Genomic DNA, 21,053 nt, shown 5'->3' with positions numbered 1-21,053 from the left:
TCTTACTTTTTCCGTGATCCAGCGGATGTTGGCAATTTGATCTCTGGTTCCTCTGCCTTTTCGAAAACCAGCTTAAACATCAAGAAGTTCACGGTTCACGTATTGTTGAAGTCTGGCTTGGAGAATTTTGAGCATTACTTTACTAGCGTGTGAGATGAGTGCAATTGTGCGGTAGTTTGAGCATTCTTTGGCATTGCCTTTCTTTGGGATTGGAATGAAAACTGACCTTTTCCAGTCCTGTGGCCACTGCTGAGTTTTCCAAATTTGCTGGCATATTGAGTGCAGCACTTTCACAGCATCATCTTTCAGGATTTGAAACAGCTCAACTGGAATTCCATCACCTCCACTAGCTTTGTTCGTAGTGATGCTTTCTAAGGCCCACTTGACTTCACATTCCAGGATGTCTGGCTCTAGGTGAGTGCATTATCTGGGTCGTGAATATCTTTTTGTACAGTTCTTCTGTGTATTCTTGTCACCTCTTCTTAATATCTTCTGCTTCTGTTAGGTCCAGACCATTTCTGTCCTTTATTGAGCCCATCTTTGCATGAAATGTTCCCTTGGTATCTCTAATTTTCTTGAAGAGATCTCTAGCCTTTCCCATTCTGTTGTTTTCCTCTATTTCTTTGCATTAATCACTGAAGAAGGCTTACTTATCTCTTCTTGCTATTCTCTGGAACTCTGCATTCAGATGCTTATATCTTTCCTTCTCTCCTTTGCTTTTTGCCTCTCTTCTTTTCACAGCTATTTGTAAGGCCTCCCCAGACAGCCATTTTGCTTTTTCACATTTCTTTTCCATGGGGATTTGAGACCTTATGGACCGTAGCCCACCAGGCTCCTCTGTCCATGGAACTCTCAGGCAAGAATACTGGAGTGGGTTGCCATGCCCTCCTTAAGGGAATCTTCCTGACCCAGGGATTGAACCCGTCTGTCTCCTGTCTCTTGCACTGGGAGGTGGGTTCCTTACCCCTGTTGCCACCTGGGAAGCCTGTCTCCCAACACACAGAATCCTACTACTTTCTCCTTCCCCAGAATCTTACACCTCAGTGAGTCTTCAGGGACCATCCCAGGGCCTGGGTCGCAGTGTGTGGATAGATGGTGAACAAACGAATCTTCAAAGTCTTGGGTCCAGACAATGCGTACTGAGCATGTGGGGGCAGTGGCCACGTGGTCCCTGCCTCTTGGAGCCTAGTGAGGAGACAGACATGCACACACAGAACCCCGCCTCCATTTCCCTGCGAGGAAGGGAGACTTGAGTTGCTGCTGGAACTGACAAAGCTGAGCCGTAAACCTGTTGGACCTTGAGGCCTGTTGGAGGAGGTTTTCTCAGAGCTGGTCCTTGTGTGACTCCTGCAAGCTGTCCCTACCGGGACAGTCCACAGCTGGGGTCAGCTCGATGGTGTGTGGGACAGTGATGCAACAGGAAACTCGGTGAGCCTTTACTGCATGCCAGCCAGTGTTCCTGGAGTCCTTACAACAACCCTCGAGGCTGCTAGTACAGTTGTTACCACTTTACAGATGGGAAAACTGAGGCACAGGGCGGTACAACGGATGAGCAACAGAGTCGGGGTTTGGATCCAGGCAGGGCGGCACTGGCCCATCTTCCAGCTACACCACACTGCCTTTCAGGGAGTCTAGCCCTTGACTTTGGCCTAGGCCGTCGGCCTGGGGCTCTCTCCAATCACCAGTGACCTGGTATGTGGCTGAGCCCACTTCGTCTCTTGTGTTCCAGGTCACTTTCTGGGGAACAACACAGTCATCGATGTCCTTCGGCAGGCAGGGCTGGAGGTGGAGCACACGCCTGCAGGGCAGACCATCCATAGGTAAGCAGCCAGGGCCTCTGGGGGCGGGGGACTGGCTGGCCCACTGCTGCTGGTCCACAGGCCATGCCTGACCACGTGCTGCACAGAGGGCCATACCCTGCCTTCCTGCTCAGGCCTGGAGGGCAGAGTCTCCCTCTGGGGCCTCCTAGGGACCGGCCTTCAGCAGGCACCCAAGAGCGGGGGCTAGGCTGGAGGTGGGGAGACCGGGAGGAGGCTGGTGGGTAATCCTGGCAGGAGGTCAGGACGGTGGGGAAGAGTGGAGGTGGGAATGGGCGGAGCACTGTCTTGAGAGATGTTCAAGATTTCGAGACTGGTGATTGGTGGGGTGCAGGGACTCTGTAGGACTTCTGGGTTGCTGCCTAGAAGACCTGGCAGATGCCCAGGCCTTGAATCCAGATGAGGCCATAATGACAACAGGCAGGGCCAGGCCTCTGCCCTGAGTCTCAGCCCCACCCAAACCTTGTCTTCATCACCTCTGACTATACCTGCCTGTTGCTGTCTCTTGGCTGGGTCTCTCACCCCTGACTTTCCTGCTAGAGCACACTCACTCAGCCCAAAGAGCCAGATAGAGGCCCCTCTCTCTGCGGGGTTTTCTGTCTCCCTCTAAGCTGGAAGCCGAGGAAGGGAGGAGGCCAGCTGGGTTTACCTGTGGTCCACAGTGCCAGCAACAGGCTGGGCATGGAGAGGCATCAGCGCATGCTGGGCGGCCCTGGAAGACGATGACAGAATCCCAAACCAGGCCAACCTGAGCAGGAGCCTTCCTCACAGCGATGGCCAGAGCGATTTAGGCCCTTGTCCCTGATGAACCCAGAGTCCAAAAGAAGCTTGAATAATCATGTGTGCGTGTGTGCTAAGCTGCTTCACTTGTGTCCGATTCTCTGAGACCCAGTGGACTGTAACCAGGCTCCTCTGTCCATGGGATTCTCCAGGCAAGAATACTGGAGTGGGTTGCCATGCCCTCCTCCAGGGATCTTCCTGACCCAGGGATCGAACCTGCATCTCTTATGTCTCCTGCATTGGCAGGTCAGTTCTTTACCACTTGCGCCACCTGGGAAGCCCTGAATAATCATTGCTGATGTTTATTGACTACTCACTGTGTACTGGGTTCTAAGTGCTTTTAGCTTATCAAATCCTAACGACAACCCCGTGAGGCAGGAACAATGAGTATCCCCACCTTAAAATTGAGGCACCTGAGGCCCAGAGAGGTGAAGCCGCTTGCAGGCTGTGTGAGTTAACAAAGGCAAAGCACTCAGAAATGGTGCCTGGCAAATAGCGGCTGAAACATTCTAGTAATTAACATCCTTAAATATGAAACATTAACATTGCTGCTGTGTCATTTGTCTAAAACGCGTCTCCTGAGCACCTTTTCAGGGGAGGCAGGACAGCTTGGAGCAGGTTAGAGCTCAAGCTGTCCTGGGCTCTAACGGGGGTTCAGTCCCAGGCTGAAACAGAGCTCCTTTCAGTGGAAGTCTGGCTCTAGGGCCTTCCTGAGGTCTTCACCACAACCCTCCCTCAAGGGCTGGGGGTGAGGCTCAGGGGTGGGAGGTGCTCGGAAATGACTGTAGCCTTGCTCTTCACTCTGCAAAGATGGGCCTGAAGCCTGGAACGTCTAGTCTCCCAGCTCCAGGCCCATGCCCTCCTGTCTCCATGGCACTTCTGGAGGAACTTACAAACCTTGGACTCCTCCCCCTTCTATCTTCTGAGTCAGCCTCACCAGATTGCTCTTCCTGACTATTTGAGCCCAGCACAAATCAGTCTGTACTGGGTCAAGGGTAGGCGTGTGCTTGAAGGGTAAGGGACCCAAGGTAGCCTCAGGAACAAGGCCCTCCTCAAGCTCCCCCTCCCCACAGGCCCCAAGGACCTTCACCTCAAAGCTCATTGTGTCTGTCCCAACAGGGCAGGGGAGCAGGCAGCTGAGCAATGCTGCCTCAGCTCCTATTCATCTCAGAGCCCAGGCAGTAGTGGGGGGATGCCCCCATGGACCCTGGCCCGCTCTCAGCCGGAGTCTCTGCTGAAATCCTGCGGGTGGGGTGAGGGGGCGGGGATGCCGAGGAGGCCCCAACAATAAAAGCCATCATCGACCACAGGTGCTTCCTGGATCCATCTTTTTGTCTGCCTGTTTTGAATTATCTTCCCAGCAGCTGCGGCATCTCCTGGACCCTGGGAATCTGGGGTTGCCATGGGGGCTGGGGGAGGACAGGCTTAGCTGATGGCCTTCTGTCCTTCAAGGAGAGAGAAATCCCTCACCCCTTTCATGCATGTGGAATGGAGTCGGGGGACAGACTCCCTTGGGCACCACCTCGCCTTTACAATTCTTGGGACCATGCCCAACATTCCCCGTGTCAGATGTCCCCAGCAGGAATTCCATGTAGACCACAGGGAGGAAAGAATAAAAGAGAGAGGACTGGAGGGTGTTTCCAGGCTGAAGGGTGTCTGTGCACCACTGTATGGAATATGGATTCCACACCACACACTTAATTGCACATCAGTGCCTGCTGCAGCCAGCTCCATTCCCTTGTGGGCGACATTAAAGAGAGGCCAGATCTGTGCCAGGCACTATGTTAAGACCTCATCTCTCATCTTCATGACAACCCTATGAAGTGACTAACTTCCGCTTATAGCCAGCAGCTGCTTAGACGCTTGTGTCCCTGTCCTTAGGTACACAGCCTGGAAGGTGCAGAGCCGGGGACTGAACCCACCTTGGAGCCCAGCACAGCTTGAGCTCTAACCTGCTCCAAGCTGTCCTGCCTCCCCTGAAAAGGTGCTCAGGAGATGTGTGTTAGACAAATGACACAGCAGCAATGTTAATATTTCATATTTAAGGATGTCAATTACTAGAATGTTTCAGCCGCTATTTGCTAGGCACCATTTCTGAGTGCTTTGCCTTTGTTAACTCACAAAACCGTCGTGATGCAGCTATGAGGCACTGGCTGTAATATCCCCATTTTTCAGAGCGGGAGACTGAGGTACACCACATTACAAGTTAGGCAACTCGCCTCAGGCCCCTCAGCCAGAGCTGCTGAGTGAACAAGACCTTGACCAAGGTCAGATACGGAACCAGATGCCCACTCAGGGCTCACTCCTACTAGTCTGGGCTCAAATGTCACCAACAGGGACCAAACTGTCCTCCCTGCCAGCCCCCTCCCATGGCCCACACTGTCCCTCGTGACTCTGCTTTATTTTTTCCTCAGCAATTACCACTGTCTGACATCATGCACATTTTCCTCTCTGTCTCCTGCTTTAGAATATTAGCACGAATAAGGCAGGGCCTTTGCCTATTTTGGTCACTACTGACATTCACTGCCTAGAAAGTTCCTGGTGCGGGGTAGATGCTTAATAAATATTTATTGTATCAGTATTGGGCTTCCCTTGTGGCTCAGCTGGTAAAGAATCTGCCTGCAATGCGGGAGACCTGGGTTCAATCCCTGGGTTGGGAAGATCCCCTGGAGAAGGAAAAGGCTACCCACTCCAGGATTCTGGCCTGGAAAATTCCATGGACTGTATAGTCCACGGGGTCACAAAGAGTTGGAAACGACTGAGCAATTTTCACTTTCACACATTGAGTCAATAAATGCAAGCAGGGATCAAAGCTCTCTCTCTGACACTAGGCAATAGTTTTCCTGGGTGCCTCTCAGCAGGGCACCCTGGCACCTTCTCCTGCCACGACAACCCACCCACTGAGTTGTATGCCCTGTGACACGTGAATGACAGGCGCCAACACGCATGCCTCACCTACCATTGCCCCTTTCCAGCCCTGTCGCCGGGAGCCCTGCACCTCCACCCGCGGGGACCTCGGCGAGCCCCGCCTCAGCGACCCCAGCTGCTGCCCTGCCCGCGGCCCCATCGGCGCCCCCCACCGCCCCACCGGAGGAGGAGGACCCAGCGCTGTCCCCACACCTGCTGCTCCCCGACAGCCTCAGCCAGCTGGAGGAGTTTGGACGGCAGAAGAAGTGGCTCAAGCGGCAGAACAAACACCAGCGGCCGCGGCAGTTCAGTGACCTCTGGGTGCGCATCGAGGACAGGTGAGCTGGGAGACAGGTCTGCGGGAGCTGGGCCTCTCTCTGGCCGGCCTACCTCAGACCCAGCAGGGTCGGACGCGCTCTGTTATCCGCGAGTCCGGCTCTGAGGAAGCGTGGCGGGTGGGCGCTCGATCGGAATAGGCTCGTCCCGGGTTCATCCGGCAGGGTTTGCGGAGCATGCGCACACCTGACTTGTCAGTTTCCAGTTAAAGGTGAGTGAATAGCAGCTCCCTTCAGGTGCAGTGGACAAAACTCTGCTTTGCCCTTAGCTTTCCTGGAGGCACCTGGGGTGCACAGCAGGCCCCACTTGTCCCAGGGGCCAGAAGGTGAAAGTAGGAGGAAATGGAACAGGCTGGTTACATCAGAAGGCTGTGAGTTCCCTAGACCTGGGTGGATGGTCTGAGCAGCCAGCCTCTGCAGCGGGTCAGAGAGATGGCAGGTGGAGGCCGTGGGCTCCTGAGGAGGGGCTGAGGGGTTTGTGATATCCTTGTTCAGGGCTGGCGGGTGCTGCAGTGGTCCTCTGTCCTCTGCCCATGTCTCCCTGCAGCAATCCCTTGGCCTGTCTGTGCTCACAGCTCCTGCTGTAACCACGACGCTGCCTTCCAACCTCCACCAGCAGGCCCAGCAGTGGGTGGTCTCCCTAGATTCCACTTTGGGGCAGAAATCTCCACATCTGGTGAACAGTGTCCCCAGAGCAACCAGGACGTCCCAGGGAATGACCGCCAGGGCGGGCAGAGTCCTGCCCACCGTGGTAGCCCAGCGCTGGAGGTTGTGTGCCCAGCGCCGGATGTTGTGCCCAGTGCCAGGCCCTTGGAGACTCAAGAGTCTCCACCCGGACCCTAAAGATCATTATCTGGGGTTTTCCTCCGCATCCCTAGATAGAATCTCCTTGGGTACTTGTTAAATGATACCCCAGGCCCCATTGTGGCCCTGATATATGGGGACATGCTGCACTGGAACCGGAAAGCTGCTTGTTGAATGTGCGCTAGAGTCTTCTGAGCAGCTTTGGGAAACGTGGATCCAGCTCTGAGTTTACCAATGGTGAGCCAAGGCCTGGGGTGGGGGCTTGTCCAGGGTTGCACAGGAATTCCCTTCAAGATCCTCCCTCAGCCAGGTCTCTGAGTCATAGACAGAAAGCTGACATAGTCCAGTCTACAGCCTTAACGTGCGGCCTGTGCAATGTCTTAAAGAGCCTTCCAGCCAGTAAGAGTCGAGTCCATTGCTGATCTGGCCTATATTGGTTTCAGAGCGCCTGCCTTGGGTTGCTGGGAAACACGCTTCTTCAGGGGTCCCACGGGCCTGCCCTGCCCAAGGCGGGGTTACTGCTGTAGTTATATTGGCCTCGACACATTTGGCTCCTGTGCCGGCATGGTCAGGAACAAGAGCACAGCATTACCGAGAGCCGCTCCACAGCCCTGGAGAGGGCTCACGAGCCACCAGGGAGTGGCTGGCAGCCCATGAACCCTCCCAGTCAGGCCATTCACCCTGGGCCCCGATCAGCCTGCCCGGTGACCAGACACGGCCAGCAGTGGGTCTGGTCCTTGGGATGACAGCAGGGAAGCTGGGCTGTCAGCTCCAGCCACAGACCCCCAGCTCCTAACCATGTCTGAAAGGCAAATTTCAGCAAATGACTCCAAACGGTTTCCTTCTCACAAAATGTCTCTCTGGAATACAGAGCCTGGTTTCAGGAGAAGAAAACAGCTTTTCTTTGACTAGAGGGATCCCTTCTCAGTCCCAATAGATAAACTGTGGTTGGATAACTTTCTTCCATCTGGTTGGATTGGAGAAGAAGAGTTCCACCAACAGGCAGCCTGTTTGTTGCAAGTTTCTCTGCGTTACAGGGAAGCCAGCGCTGAGGTCCCCGAGGACCTAGATGCAAGGGCCCAGCTCCCGCCACTCCCAGGTCTCACCCTACCCACCCTCGTAGAGCTTCCAAGTTTGCCATTCTCCAAGAGGAAGCAGAGGAGGCCTCTCTGGAGGGGACCTGGAGTCCATTGCAGCCCTTCTGGCAGTACTGGGTTCCTTATAGCGTTCATTCCATTCAGGGTTTTCTCAATTTGCTTCCCCCTCTGCCTGCAATGCAGGAGGCCCAGGTTCCATCCCTGGGTCGGGAAGATCCCCTGGAGGAGGGCATGGCAACCCACTCCAGTCTTGCCTGGAGAATTCCACAGATAGAGGAGCCTGGTGGGCTACGGTCCATGGGGTCGCACAGTCAGACACAACTGAGCACAGAACAGTTGTCCACCCCCCTGGCTACATCCTCTGCTCTCCATTCCCTCTGCCGGACCTCATCTTCCACCCGTGATCCTGAAGCGAGGTACCCCGGGTCTCCGGCCCCCAGTCACGCCCCGGCACAGCTCCCTCCTCAAGCCTGAGATTCTCAGAGCTTTCCCTTGCCGCCCATCCCTCACTGGGTACACTTGGATGCAGAGCTTCTGCCCTCCTCCTGTGAGACCCCTGGGGCGTCCTGGCTGAGCTGTGTGCTGCCGCACAGCAGACTGTGCATGGCCCACCCCCACCTTTGTCCTTGCCTCTCTCTCTGAGGGGGAATGGGTGTGAGTGGACATTTGCTGAGTTCCTGCTGTGCCAGCTGCTTACATCCATCACGACCCCTAGTCCTGTCAAGAGTCCCGGAAGTCAGCTTCGCTTGACTAACGATGAAACTGACACTCAGTGAGGTCTTGGTCTTGCCCAAGACCGTGTGTCAAATCAGGTTGTTGTTGCTGTTGTTGTTGTTAAGTCGGTCAATCATGTCCGACTCTTTGTGATCCCATGGACTGCAGCACACCAGGCTTCCCTCTACTTGACCATCTCCCGGAGATTGCTCAAACTCATGTCCATTGGGTCGGTGATGCCATCCAACCATTTCATCCTCTGTGGTCCCCTTCTCCTCCTGCTTTCAATCTTTCCCAGCATCAGGCTCTTTTCTAATGAAGTCGGCTCTTCACATCAAGTGGCCAAAGTATTGGAGTTTTAGCTTCAGTCCTTCCAATGAATATTCAGGATTCAAGCCAGGTAGGGAGTCAGAAGCTGCAGCCAGCTCTGTCAGATGCTGAGAGTCACAGTCGTCCAGCACCATGCAGACGCCCCTGATGTCCTTGCCTGACGAGCGTCTCCCTCCTCCTCGCCTTCCTCCCCGCATCGTGTTCCCTGTGCCCCCCCCCCCGGCCCCGGCTCCCACAGCCCCCATCCTCACCCCACCCGCACCATCCATGGGTGCCTCGGGTGCCCCTGTCCTGGCATGCTCTCACAGACAGCAGTTCCTCACTTGCGTCTAGGCTGGGAGGCCCTGGGGATCAGAGCTGGGTTGACTCTTCTGGGTCACCAGAGGCCTCGTGAGCGTTTGTTGACCACATGCATGAGTCAGAGAAGCAGGGAAAGAGTGAGGAGGGGGCTGAAGAGCCCGACCAGGACTCCACCTGGAGCAGGCTGGCCTCCCCTCGCCCCTCATTACCCCAAATGTAAACACGATGAAGGAAGTTTAGAGAAGCAGCAGCTCGTGGCAGGATGATTTATGGGGACCCAAGGAAGGGGTGGGGCATGTGTCTGCAGATGGTTGAGCAGCCGCGGTGGAGCGCTGTCAGGGAGCCCCCTGCGTCTGTCAGCCGGGTGGGGGGCAACAGGGCAGTGGCGTGAACAGCAGGGGGCAGGTCAGGGCGCAGTCGATTCCCACGCTGGCTCTGTGCAGGCCACTGCCCCGATCAGTCAGATTTGCGACAGTCCTCGTTTTCTCCTTTTGCACGGTTAGTGCCTTGGCTGTCCTCTGTAGGTCACACCAGCTCTGCTGTCTCCCAGTCCACTGCTGGGCCGCTGGGGGGTGTGTGTGTGCTCGGGCGTTGGGGGAGGGGGGGAGTTGGATAAAGGAGGGAGCAGGGCGCTGGGACCATCATGAGGGAGCAGGTGCAGGGTAGAGAGCGTTTCCCGAGCTCTGGGCACAGCCGGAAGCCAAGCACAGAGGTGGGAGTCTGTATGTGGTGGACGCAGAGCCCTGCGGGTGCCACCACACAGGAGTGGGGGTGCAGGACACACATGAGCAGGGGGTCATTGGCCTCCTGGGCCTCGGTTTCCCCCCGAGGTTTGAGCAGATGGCCCAAGGCCCCGCGGAGGAGGAGAGAACTGTGTCCTCTTGCCCTGGACCCCTGGAGGGCTCTGCATACTTCCCACTGGTCTGCCGGCCTGCCCTGAGGTTCTCCAGCTCAGCTTTCTCGCAGAACAGCCAGGCTGTCTCCCGGGACTAGACAGGGTGCTCAGCGTCTCTTCATGATGCCAGGACCCCATCTGATCAGAGAACAAGATCATTCAGTGGATGGGAACATATATGAATTTGGGCAGCATCCCCAGCCCCTCCTCGTCCTTGCTCTGAGTCTTAGAGTAAAAAGATGGTGCTTATAGAGTGGTGAGCTGGCATTAGGCCACTGGTGACACTCAGGAACAGCTATCCCCCCGTTGGTGGCTGACTCTCAGAGTCGGGTCTAGGGCACCACTCGCCCCATCCCCCAGCGGGAAACGGCTCCTGGGCCATCAGCACACCTCAGGCTTAAATGACCCCCTGGGTGAGCAGCACACAGTTAAACAAGAATGTGATGGCCACGTGCAGTGTGCCCAGCCCACGTCCAGTGCTCGTGGGGACTAGAGCAGGAGGAGCCTTGGATTGTGGCCAGGCAGGGGCTGCTCCCAGCTATGGTGCAGCTGAAAGAGCCCTGCAGCCACGGCCAGCCTGCCTGTGCCTGGCAGGGAATCCAGTCAGTGAGGGGAGGACGGTCGGGGACCCTGAGGGGTGAAGTGACCCAAGGAAGCTGAGAGGAAGGTGAAGACAGTCCTGACAGAGAAGACCATGTGGCCTGGAGGCTGGCGTGGGCCTTAGATATCAGGACAGGGAGCTGTGGGCATACCGGTCACTTTAGACCTCTGCCTGCATCTGCCCAGTCTGCCCAGATGGTTCCAGCCTGACCACATCGCAAGGGCCACGCCAAGCCAGCAGGGCTGCCCATCAGCCAGGCCTCCAGCTCTATCTCCCGTTTGTCTCCTTGGAGCCCTCTGAGGAGCCCACCTGCTTGTACTGCAAGAGAGCCACAGCCCCAGGACTCCCCAGACCCAGTCCCGGGTGGTTCTTAGGGATCCTCTAGTGCCAGGATGGGGGCCCTCCTCCAGGAAGCCCCACAGTGGGGCCTCAGGGAAGCCAGCTGCCACATCTCAGCCACCAGCCCTGCGTTTCTGTGCATCATATCTTCTGCTTCTGCCTGTGATCCCACTTCTGGCTTCTACAGCTCGAAAACACTTTAAAGCCAAGGGTCTGTTTCTGCTCCTTCATTGTACACAGGGAAACTGAGGCCTCGAGGGCAGGACTTGCCCAAAGTCATGCAGGGGACAGGGACCTCGGGCTCTTGCCTTCACCCAGGCAGAGAGCCCTTGCCCACACCAGGGTCCCTGTCAGCTCTGAGCACACCCGGCCCTTGGATCCAGCCGTCTGCAGAGCCTGGGAACACTCGGGGTGTTTGGTTTGGCTTTGAGGCCGCTTTGCCATGAGACAATTTTCCCCAGCATGGGCCTGGGGCAGGGCTGGGATCTGGACTGGGGCCTGGGCTTTCTAGAGGGGGCCCAAGAGGTGGGGGCATCTGGAGAAGATTTCTGCCCACTGCGACAACCCCCCCCCCCCAGCAACCTCACTCCATTTCCCTGGGACTCCTTCCAAACATATAAAACCCCTACTCAGGCTCCAAGGGGGAGCTTGCATCTTTGGTTTTCAAAGTGTGAAAGCAAATGCCTTTGGGTACCTTGTGAGACACAGTTTTCAAGATGCCTATTTGTCTTCCTTCTTAGAGGGGGGCTGGCTGCAGCCAGCCTTGGTTCCCATTCTGGGCATCTCAGGTGGCAGCCCAGCCTCCCTTCTGAGGCCAGCCTTCCTGGCTTCTTGATCTGAAAAAATAGGGCAGCAGCTGGGAGGGACTTTTCCCTAGAAAAGAAAGGGAGGGAAGGGGCTGTGGTAGTGGCCCTGCTGGGTATGTGCAAGATCCCCTCCGAGGGCTGAGACCGCAGGAGGCGTCCTCTCTGACCCTGGCAAGCCTCCATCCGCAGGTGTGTGAGGTCTCGACAGGAAGCACCATGCTTCACTCCCAGGCTCTCCATCTCCCCAGTTAGGGATGGCACCTCAGCCCACCTGAGACTGGGGAGGCAGACAGTCCATTGCACATCTTCAGGCTCAGTTTCCCCATCTTGGAAATGGGAATAATGAGACGACATATGTATAGCATGGAGCACAGCGTCTGCCAGCATACAGGAAGTGCTCCATACATGGAGGACGCTATTAGTGAGAGAGATGAAGACACAAATGTCATAATCATGCTAAAAACAGCCAATGCCATACAGCAGTCCCAGTGTACCAGGCATTGTTTTGTACATAATGCCTCATGTACAAAACCCACTCAAGCCTCATGTGCAGAACTAGGTGCCAATGGCAGTGTGAGCAGTGAGAAATATGAAAGGCTTCATAGGAGCTTCAACTCTTCCAGGGGTCTTGGGGCTTGGAGGACAGATCAAAGAGGTGAGGGGACATGGAATTAGGTCTTCAAAGGTGAGTCAGAAAATGGCAGGACATTAGATGTGGCTGGGGAGGGTAGTGTTCCTGAGAGAGCCCGGGAAGGGGAGGTCAGCCCACACCAAATCATGTGAGAGGTCTCAGGTGCTCCGAGGGCTGGCACGGGGTGGGAGGCAGGACAGGCCAGACTTGGGGGGTGGTCATAAGGAGCATCCGAAGCCGTCTGCGCCCTCTTTCTTGTGCCACCCACAGAGTCTCTGTCCAGAAACACCTTCCTGCCATCCATGGTGCATGTGCACCCGCCTCTCCTGATTAGGTCTCTGGGAATTTCTAAAGACAGGAACACACAGGTAACAGCTGTAGAGTCCAGGGTGAGAGGATGTGGTGGGTTCCTGCAGCCACAGCATGACTCGGAGTAGAGCAGAGATGGAGGGTCAGGGCAGAGAATGATAAGCCCCTTCACTGCCGAGCACACACACTGATCAGAAGTCCCGATCCATGTACAGACAAGGATGTGCTTGAAACCCATGGGCTCCTCTGCCCATCCCCCACCCCCCACCGAGGCTAAGCCAGGGTGGGTGAGAGGGTCTGGCTGGGACAGAGATGAGGCTGGGCTGCAGCAGTGATGGTTACAGGGCTCACCACAGTGATGTGGCCAGTGGTTGGGGTCTCATGCCCAGCACGTGAGAACACAGCCAAGATGGCACAGGGACTCCTGGCTGATCTGGGGCGTAAGCAGCCCATCAGGGAGAGGGGTAAGCACTGGGGAGCCGGCAGTGTTCTACAGGGAGGAGGCTTCCTGTTCTGCAGACAGCCACAGAGGGGCAGGCTCCCTGCCAAGCTGTCAGCTGCTAGAGAGCACCCACTAGGCGCCCAGTTCAGATCCCGTCCCTGCTGTGTGTCCTGGAGCGAGTTATTAATGCTTACCCTCTTTGTGACTCTGTTTCTTCACAAGTAAAACGGGATAATGGTCTTGCCTGCTTCGTAGTGCTGTCTTGAGGATTAGCAGTGCCCTACTGATGCTGGGAAAGATTGAGGGCAGAAGGAAAAGAGGGCGTCAGAGGATGAGATGGCTGGATGGCATCACTGATGCAATGGACATGAACTTGGGCAAACTTGGGAGATGGTGAGGGACAGGAGGCCTGGTGTGCTACAGTCCATGGGTGGCAAAGAGGTGGACGCGACCGGGTGACTGAACAGCAGCAGCGTGTTGGCACAGCTGTCGCAGGGCCCTTAGTGCGTAAGTGCTCTCCTCACCACTGGAGACGCCCTCAGCCATAAGCAAGCTGGCCTCGCCGCCTTCACAGTGTCACCCCGTCTGCGAGGCCATCCTGGCTCCACACTGGGCTGGGGCCTCTCTGCGTGTCCCTGGCCTTTCCCTCCCAGCCTTGACCTTCTAGGCTGATGGGGCTTGTCAGATCCTCCACCTGCATCTCCATCTGCCTTCCGCTGCCTGGGGCTGCACAGGGCAGGGGTAGGTCCATCACCTGTGGGGTCCAGTGCTTTCCTTTATCCAGAGCCCTCTCCCTCTTGGTCTCTCTTTGTTATGCCTCCCTCCTTGTCCTGTGTCCTCCCCAGTCCCTGCCTTGCTCTCTGCCCCTGTCTTTCTTCATCATTTCCTATCTCCGCTGGACCTGAGCCAGTAACCTGGTCCCGGCCCCCCGCCCTCCCCTCCGCTTCCCAGTTCCACCAAGTGCTGGCCTCAGCCCGCCAATTCCTTCGGTACTTCACCTCTTCTTATTTCTCTGTCTCACTCTCTTGTCTCTGTCCTTCCATGTCTCTTTCACACGGGCTCTCTTGAGCCAGGAACCTCACCTGTGACCTCCCAAACTGGCTTCTATTTTGATCAGTTCATGAGTGATCACCTTCACCAACACTCGCTGTGATTATGCAGAGTGAGGTCACCAGGGTTCCTGCCCCCAGAGGCACCACCCCACTCCCTCTCTGAGCTGGCCTTGTGGAGCCTCAGTTTTCTCATCTGATGAGACCCGAGGAACATTTGTTTTGAGGACCAGAGATTCTGCTGGTAGTGAAGTGTAGACTCCCGGTAGGTGCTCAGTTAACAGTGGCTGCTGTTTGTGTACTGTTTTTTCTGTTTATTTCAGGCTGGGGAGGGGAGGGCAGCAGGAAGCCCAGGGCCCCTGCGTACATAAGTGTGAGGACTGCCTGCCGCAGTGTGACTCCAGATGGATCTCTCCCAAAACACTTCACTGCTTTCTGCCCAGGACTCAGTTCTCTTGAGTGGTCACACTGGAGGCTGGCTGTGTGGCTCTGGGCTGCTCACGTTCCATGCCTGAGCCCTCTGTTTCCCTCTCCATTTTATGAGGGAAGAAAACCCAGATAGAACAGAAAGTTGGATCTGAACTCTAAGATGACAGCCCAGAACAAGGCTATTGAGCGGCCGTTCCACATTCCATGTATCTCTCTCCCTCCAGCACCACAGCCTCGCCACCCCCACAGCCCTTCCAGACCACGCACAGCTCCGGGACCGCCAAGCCCCCCTTCCAGCTCTCCGACCCACTCCAGCAGCAGGAAGAGCCAGCACCCGCCAGCAGCTCAGCGCCCGGCCGCTCCCTGGCCACCCTGGGCTTGCTCCCTGCCATTGCTGCCAGCATAGTAGCCTCCTCCCTGCTGCACACCCTCGGACCCTCCTGACCTCGGCCGCATGCCTGCCTGGAGCAGAGAAAGAAGCCAGAGAAACCGACGGGAAGGTCTGCAGCCGCACCCACTGCCCCTGCCACCCTTCAGGGGTGCTTGACACCTCTCGGGCAGTCCAGATGGGATCCGTTAAAACACTAGAGCTTTATTGTACCTGACTTACATCTTCTTTTTTGTAGAAGGATCTTAATTTCCCATAGTGCTATGGGGCTCTTTTGTAAAATATGTGTCCATATTAAAAAAGAAAAATGTATTTATTCTACTGATAAAACTATTTTTATGTGGCCGATGTTAATAACTAGCCCCATCACCAACCCAGGAGGTGAACCCAGGTTGCCAGGACAACTGAGACCTTGCAGGGACTGTGGCTTTGAACTGGCTAGCTCCTGGATCAGTGGAGTCCTCCAGCATGCCGATTTGGCTTCTCCCACCGTGGGGTCCTCAGAGGGAGAGGCAGGCAGACAGGCTTAGCTTTTGTGAAACTGGACTTGGGAGCCAGAGATGTGAACGCTGACGGTCCTTCCTTCCCCTGGATGCATCCTGGGGCTGGGAAGGTACTTTAGGAAAGAGAATGCTGCTATTTTGAAAACCCTGAGTGTCTGTGAACTGGCCCTCCAGAACTCTTGGTAAGTGTTCCGACCGAAGCACTGGGGTGGGGGAAGGGCTGTTGGCGCTGAGGGAGGTGGTCCCCCCAGCCCCAAGTGACAGATGGTTAAACTGAGATGGTTAAACTCACCAAAGAGAAGAAGGCGGTTGCCCAAGGTCACAAAGCAAGTGGGAGATCCGGGGTGTGAGTCTAGACTCCCCCTGTTCTGGCTGGTATCATTAATCCATCTCGGCTTATAGGAGAGGCTGTTGAAGTCATGACCAAATGGAGTGAGCTGAGCCAAAGGACAGGAGCACAGAAGTGCGGTTTTAGAGACAGGGCCTCTAGGAATTCCATGGTAATGATACTCGTAATGAGAGCTGCCATTAGCTCAAAGTCTGGCAGGCATTTTGCACACTCACTTTATCACGGATCCTCACGCCATTCTGTGAGATGTGATTGTCCCCATTTCACAGATAAGGAAACTGAGCCCCTGGACAAGATAAAGGGACTTGTTCAGTGTTCCCCAGCCAGCACCTGGCCCTAGATCAGGGTGACTCAAAAGCAACACTTGTCTCTTGGACCATGTCTGTCAGGTTCTCTGTGCAGAGGAAAGTTCCAAGGTAGGCAGATCTCACCAAATGGGCCAGCACACGCTTCTTACTGCAGCCAAAGAGACCGCTTGGCTACAGTCATCATGTTGGTCCCTCCAGCCAAAGGGCTCTGGCAGCAGGCTCTGCCACGTGTCCCATGCCCCAACTTGTCTTATCCTGGAGCCAATGAGAGGCTTTCCTGCCAAATCAGTGAAGCTGGAGGATAGTTGTGATGGGCCTGCAGAGACAGAGCAGCCAAACGGGGGCAGGCAGGCCACCGAGACTCAGAGAAGCTGACCAGCTCCTCTGTCCCCAGGGTGACAGCCAAGAAGACAGAGGGCCCAGGTTGGCTGCATCCCAGCCCTGGACCCTCACTGGGCTGGCAGCTCATTAGTTACAGGGTCCTGGAACGCAAGAGCGGAAAGGGCCCTCATTCAACAGAAAAGAACAGTGAGAAGATAGGCCCAGAGAGGCGAGGTACTTCCCCAAGGCTGCACAGCTGGGCAGGCCTGCTGATGCTAGTTCAGTGTTGCTCAGCGATGCCGCACCATGGGCTTCCCTAGCAGGCCTGGTAGTGTCTGATTAGCATCAGTGCCATTGTGCCCAGCCTGGCAGCTGCCTCCTATCTGAGACAGTAGGGTTCTGGGCAACTCATTGGATGGTCAGAAGCCCCAGGGGCATCTTGGCAGGCAGCTGAATTCTTTTCAGTTCTGACCCAAATGAATATGTTTGAACTTGAGACCTGGCAGGAGCCCTGAGCTCTGCTCCACAGGGTCCAGCCAGCCCCGTGGGTACCACACTGTAAACTGAACTTGACCCCGGCCAAGGCTGGAGTCCATTTATCCTTGGCAGAAATGTGACTTCCTATTTCTGAGCCGGAAGGGGCTTAGCTGACTTTTAAAGCAGGCTCAGAAGGCCTGTTGGACATCAAATAGATGGCGCGGAGTGCTATTTGGATGAGATAAGTGTAAAGGAATTAGAAACACAGAGGCCAGATTTCCCTCTGTTCAGGGCAGAGTGTGGCATGAGATGTATTGAGATAGAGCCCGAGGTTAATTAGAGATGAAGCACTTGGTAAACAGTCCAAGCACCTGACCGCATGCCCAGATCTGTGCCAGGCATGGGGCCAAAGAGGTAAATTAATGCAGTGTGTGATTATCAAACACACACAGTGCCAGGCTCTGCGCTGGGGCCAAATCTAGCCGCCTTTCTTGGCATAGAGAAGTTCATCATCAAAAGGCAACAAGCAGCCCAATCCCAGGTTCTTAGAAGGAACTTTACAGGTCATTCTGTCCAGGCCCCTGACCACAGGCGGGTTCCCCAGATCCCTCCTCTGAGCAGGTTGGGAGATCCCAAGCTCTCCCTCCACCAAGTACTCAAGTGTTTAAAGGAAGCCACATGGGCCGCAGACAGATGGGCCGCCTGATCAGGTAGACATATACTGATAGGACAGCCAGGGCCAGTGTGAGTTAGACATCTGCAGCCCATATCCACTGTTCCCTGAGGAACCACCACTGGCCAGGATTTGAAACTTACATCCCTCAAGCCCCCCCCGCCCAAGCAGTAGAGAACTTGCTGACTTATACTTCCAAAGACCAGAGGCATATGGACAGAAATCTGCACAGCTGGGGCATTTGAATTCTCTCTTCCTGGGCCAGGGAACCATCATTCCGTCCGCAGTCACTCACGTGATTTGGAATAATCCACCCACCACTGCTGACATTTTTTTCCGGCATATGATATGTGCCTCTCCTCACAAAATGCCCCTGTTTCTCTGAGAGCATTGTTAAGATCCTAAATCCTTGGCTTAGGACTCTTACCTTTGACCTTGAGGCAGGCAGAGGAGATCAAGGACTGAGGGCCGGCATGTTCCTGGTGGCCCTGGGTCCTGTCCCCCAGAACGGCTGACGGAATGACCTAGGGGCTTTCTAGGTCAGGTCAGCATGGCCCTGTCTCCTGATCTCCCTCCAGGCTGTTCTGAGCACCAGCAACCCTGTGAAGGCCGGGACCACGAAGGTGTACAAGTCAAGCTGCAGGAAGCTGCAGCGGGCCACCAAGGGCCCCCCCAGCTCTGAGCGTCAAAGATCTGGAGTCTATGAAGCGTAGCCAGACTGAAGCATATTTGTCCTTCCCACGACAGACAGGCTGTTTCACATATGCTGTTTCCCAGGCCTGGAAATGCCTTTCTTTCACCCCTAACTGCTCATCCTTTGAGGATCAACTCAGATATCACATCCTCCAGGAAGCCCTCTGCACTGACTGTGTCTCTGCTCTCCTATCATACTGTGAGCTCCTCAGTGGCAAGGGTCTTGTGAATTCATCCCTGTATCCTCACTGGACACAAAAATGCCACCCAAGAGATGTGCAGAGAAGGACGGAGGAAGAAAGGAGTGAATGAGGAAGGAAAGGAGAGAGGCAGACCTTGGTTCTGCTGGCAGAAGGGTCTCCGCAAAGCCAAAGCAGTCGTAAGATGGCAGGTGTCCCTAGAAGTGGTGAGTTTCCCATCAGGAGTGGTGTGTGAGCAGGGGCAATTGGCCCACTGGCTGGAGATGTGGTAGGAGAGCTGAAGTCTTGGCAAGGCAGTGGGGTAGGGTCCCTCCTGGCTCTTTAATACTCAGGTTCTTTGAACACTGTTATTTTTCCAAAAATTCATCTAAGCAGCCAAAAAAATCACCCGGGCTGGCTCTCTAAACCAGTAAGTTTCAGAAATCAGTCTAGCCTCACTCCCCCCACCCTCCACCCCCATTCTTCAACAGCCCAGCCAGGCCTGACATGAATTGGCATGCTTGCCTGCTGCCCTGGGGCAGGGGGACTTCTGGGCAGTGGGGCAAGGCTGAACCGGAACCCAGGCCCCTGCTCCCAGCCCAGAACTCCTTCCCTCCCTGCCCCGCGCCGACACTGAGGGAGAGAAAAGGGGAGGCCTGAGGACCGACTGAGCCTTCCCAGGCCCTTTCCCAGGAGCATCAGCACACCCTGAGCTTTCCCTCGTGTGTGTGTGTTTAGTCGTGTCCAATTCTGCAACCCTTTGGACTGTGGCCCGCCAGGTTCCTCTGTCCATGAGATTTTCCAGGCAGAAATACTGGAGTGGGTTGCCATTTCCTCCTCCAGGGGCTTATCCTGACCCAGAGATTGAACCCACGTCCCCTGCGTCTCCGGCATTCCTGGCAGACTCTTTACCGATGAGCCACTGGGGAGGCCTCTCAGCTCTCCCTGCTCTTTCTCCGAGTGTAGGCTCTTCCTTGCCAGAGATAGCCTAGAGAGTCCTCCACTTTGCTGAGTGACCTTGGGCACGTCCCCGCCCCTCTCTGAGCCTCCATCTCCTTATCTGTCACATGGAGACTTTGTTTCCTGCTTGGGGAATGCCACGTGCAATCCTGGGGCTCCACAAAGGTGAGGCATTCCCCCCTCCCCAGCCCTATGCTCAGCTTTCCTCCCAGCACCTGAGGGCTGCCACGGGATCAGGAGCGTGTGGCAGGCAAGGAAGGTGAGAGAGTAGCGCACCTCGAAGGGCCCCTTCATCCCAAGTCCCACTGCGGGAAAGTGGACTTTTGAATAAGACTCTCAGTCTAAGAAGTTTCTGGCGGGGCTCTCAGCCATCTTGGGCCCCCAGTGGCTGGGGCGGCAGGGGCTGACTCCTGGTCAAGGGATGTTCTAGCCCAGAGCAAGGGAAGCCAGAGCCCCTGTGCCATTCCTGGGCCTCAAAGAGCTTGCAGGGCGTCCCGGCCCCACTCTCTCTGTGTGACACAGCTTCAGATCGTAATGTATTGGAAAGGTATTCCTGATGTTGCGCTTTTAATCACCTCTTCCTTTCACCTCTGTGAATTATCCTGAAGAGTTCTTTAAGAATATAATAGAAGACAAAGAAAGATGCTATTAATGTTATTTTGCCAAGAATATTTTTGTAGCATAATATATTAATAAAAGATATGATGACTTCCACGTGACAGTGTCTCTGCATGCCGATGGCTCCCCTCCTCCCGCAGGGGGCCGTGTGGGGAGTCACCTTTGCTCAGAGGGCCAGCACCTGAGGCGGTGGTGCAGAGGACCTAGCATGGGCCCACTTTCCATGTAAAAATTCAGGCAGCTTCTGGGAGGGTGTTTGGGCAGGGGTCCAGCGGCTTGAGAGACCTCACACCACGTGGGGTCCGTGGAGCCCTCTCCAGCTTTGTTCATCTGAACAATCAACCTGGAAGCTGGCTTCACCCGTGGGGCCCCCTCGCTCACTTCTCACTCATCAGCACCTACTGATTCAACTTTGTTAACACTCTCACCTCTCTCCCTCCCCCGCCACCAGCCTAGCCCAGGTGTCCTCACTCTCCCTTGCCAACCAGGGCTGTGTGCTCTCTGGCCCACTCTCCACCCCCCACCCCCTACAAGCCCGGCAGCCCAAGTGAACTCTATAAACCACAACAACGACCACAAACCTCCCCGGCTTTTTCAAATTACTGTTCCTAGTACACAAGTCAAGGTCACACAAGGCGCTCTGATAACCTCAACCTGCCCATGTCCCCAGCATGAAATTCACATCTCACCCATTCCCCGCCTGGTTTCTAGCACTGTAGGACTGCAGGTTGTCTCCGTGTTTTTTCAACTCACCCTAATCGTCTCCATCCTCTGCCTTTGCACACACTTTCCCCCGGTGCTCCTTGTCTTTCTGTATCTCTCCCCCTCATTCATTGCTCTTGTACCTCCTGCACAGCCCAGCTCCAGCGGTATCTGCTCCACGAGGCTTCCCTTAATCCTCAAGCTGCGTCAGCCCTTCTGTCCCTCCGGCCCCACAGCACCCCATTTACTGTGCACCTGGGTTGTGCAGAAATGACCTGCATGTGGCTGTCCTTCCCC

General features: G+C 55.5%; 1 protein-coding gene and 1 long non-coding RNA gene across 3 annotated transcripts in view; one reads left to right on the top strand and one right to left on the bottom strand.

Annotated features, from left to right (window-relative positions):
- The window catches only part of TRABD2B (TraB domain containing 2B), a 226,182-nt gene extending 206,032 nt beyond the window's left edge, over positions 1-20,150 (top strand). For both annotated transcript variants that reach the window (XM_042247704.2, XM_027969797.3), the window contains 3 exons: positions 1,730-1,820; positions 5,573-5,842; positions 14,810-20,150. In XM_042247704.2, coding sequence (XP_042103638.1) covers positions 1,730-1,820; positions 5,573-5,842; positions 14,810-15,029 — 581 coding nt within the window. In that variant the 3' untranslated portion in view covers positions 15,030-20,150. The remainder of the gene's footprint in view (positions 1-1,729; positions 1,821-5,572; positions 5,843-14,809) is intronic.
- LOC121819229 (uncharacterized) lies at positions 9,335-14,043 on the bottom strand. Its single transcript, XR_006059476.2, has 3 exons — positions 13,302-14,043; positions 11,614-12,140; positions 9,335-10,117 (listed from the first exon to the last, which is right to left on the bottom strand). It is a non-coding gene; the product is annotated as an uncharacterized LOC121819229 (long non-coding RNA).
- Positions 20,151-21,053: the final 903 nt, after the last annotated feature.

Source organism: Ovis aries, chromosome 1, assembly GCF_016772045.2.
Source record: "Ovis aries strain OAR_USU_Benz2616 breed Rambouillet chromosome 1, ARS-UI_Ramb_v3.0, whole genome shotgun sequence".
In the NCBI taxonomy this organism is placed as follows: Eukaryota; Metazoa; Chordata; class Mammalia; order Artiodactyla; family Bovidae; genus Ovis; species Ovis aries.
The sequence above is the reverse complement of the archived record's forward strand: the minus strand, read 5'-3'. Positions and strand labels throughout refer to the sequence as shown.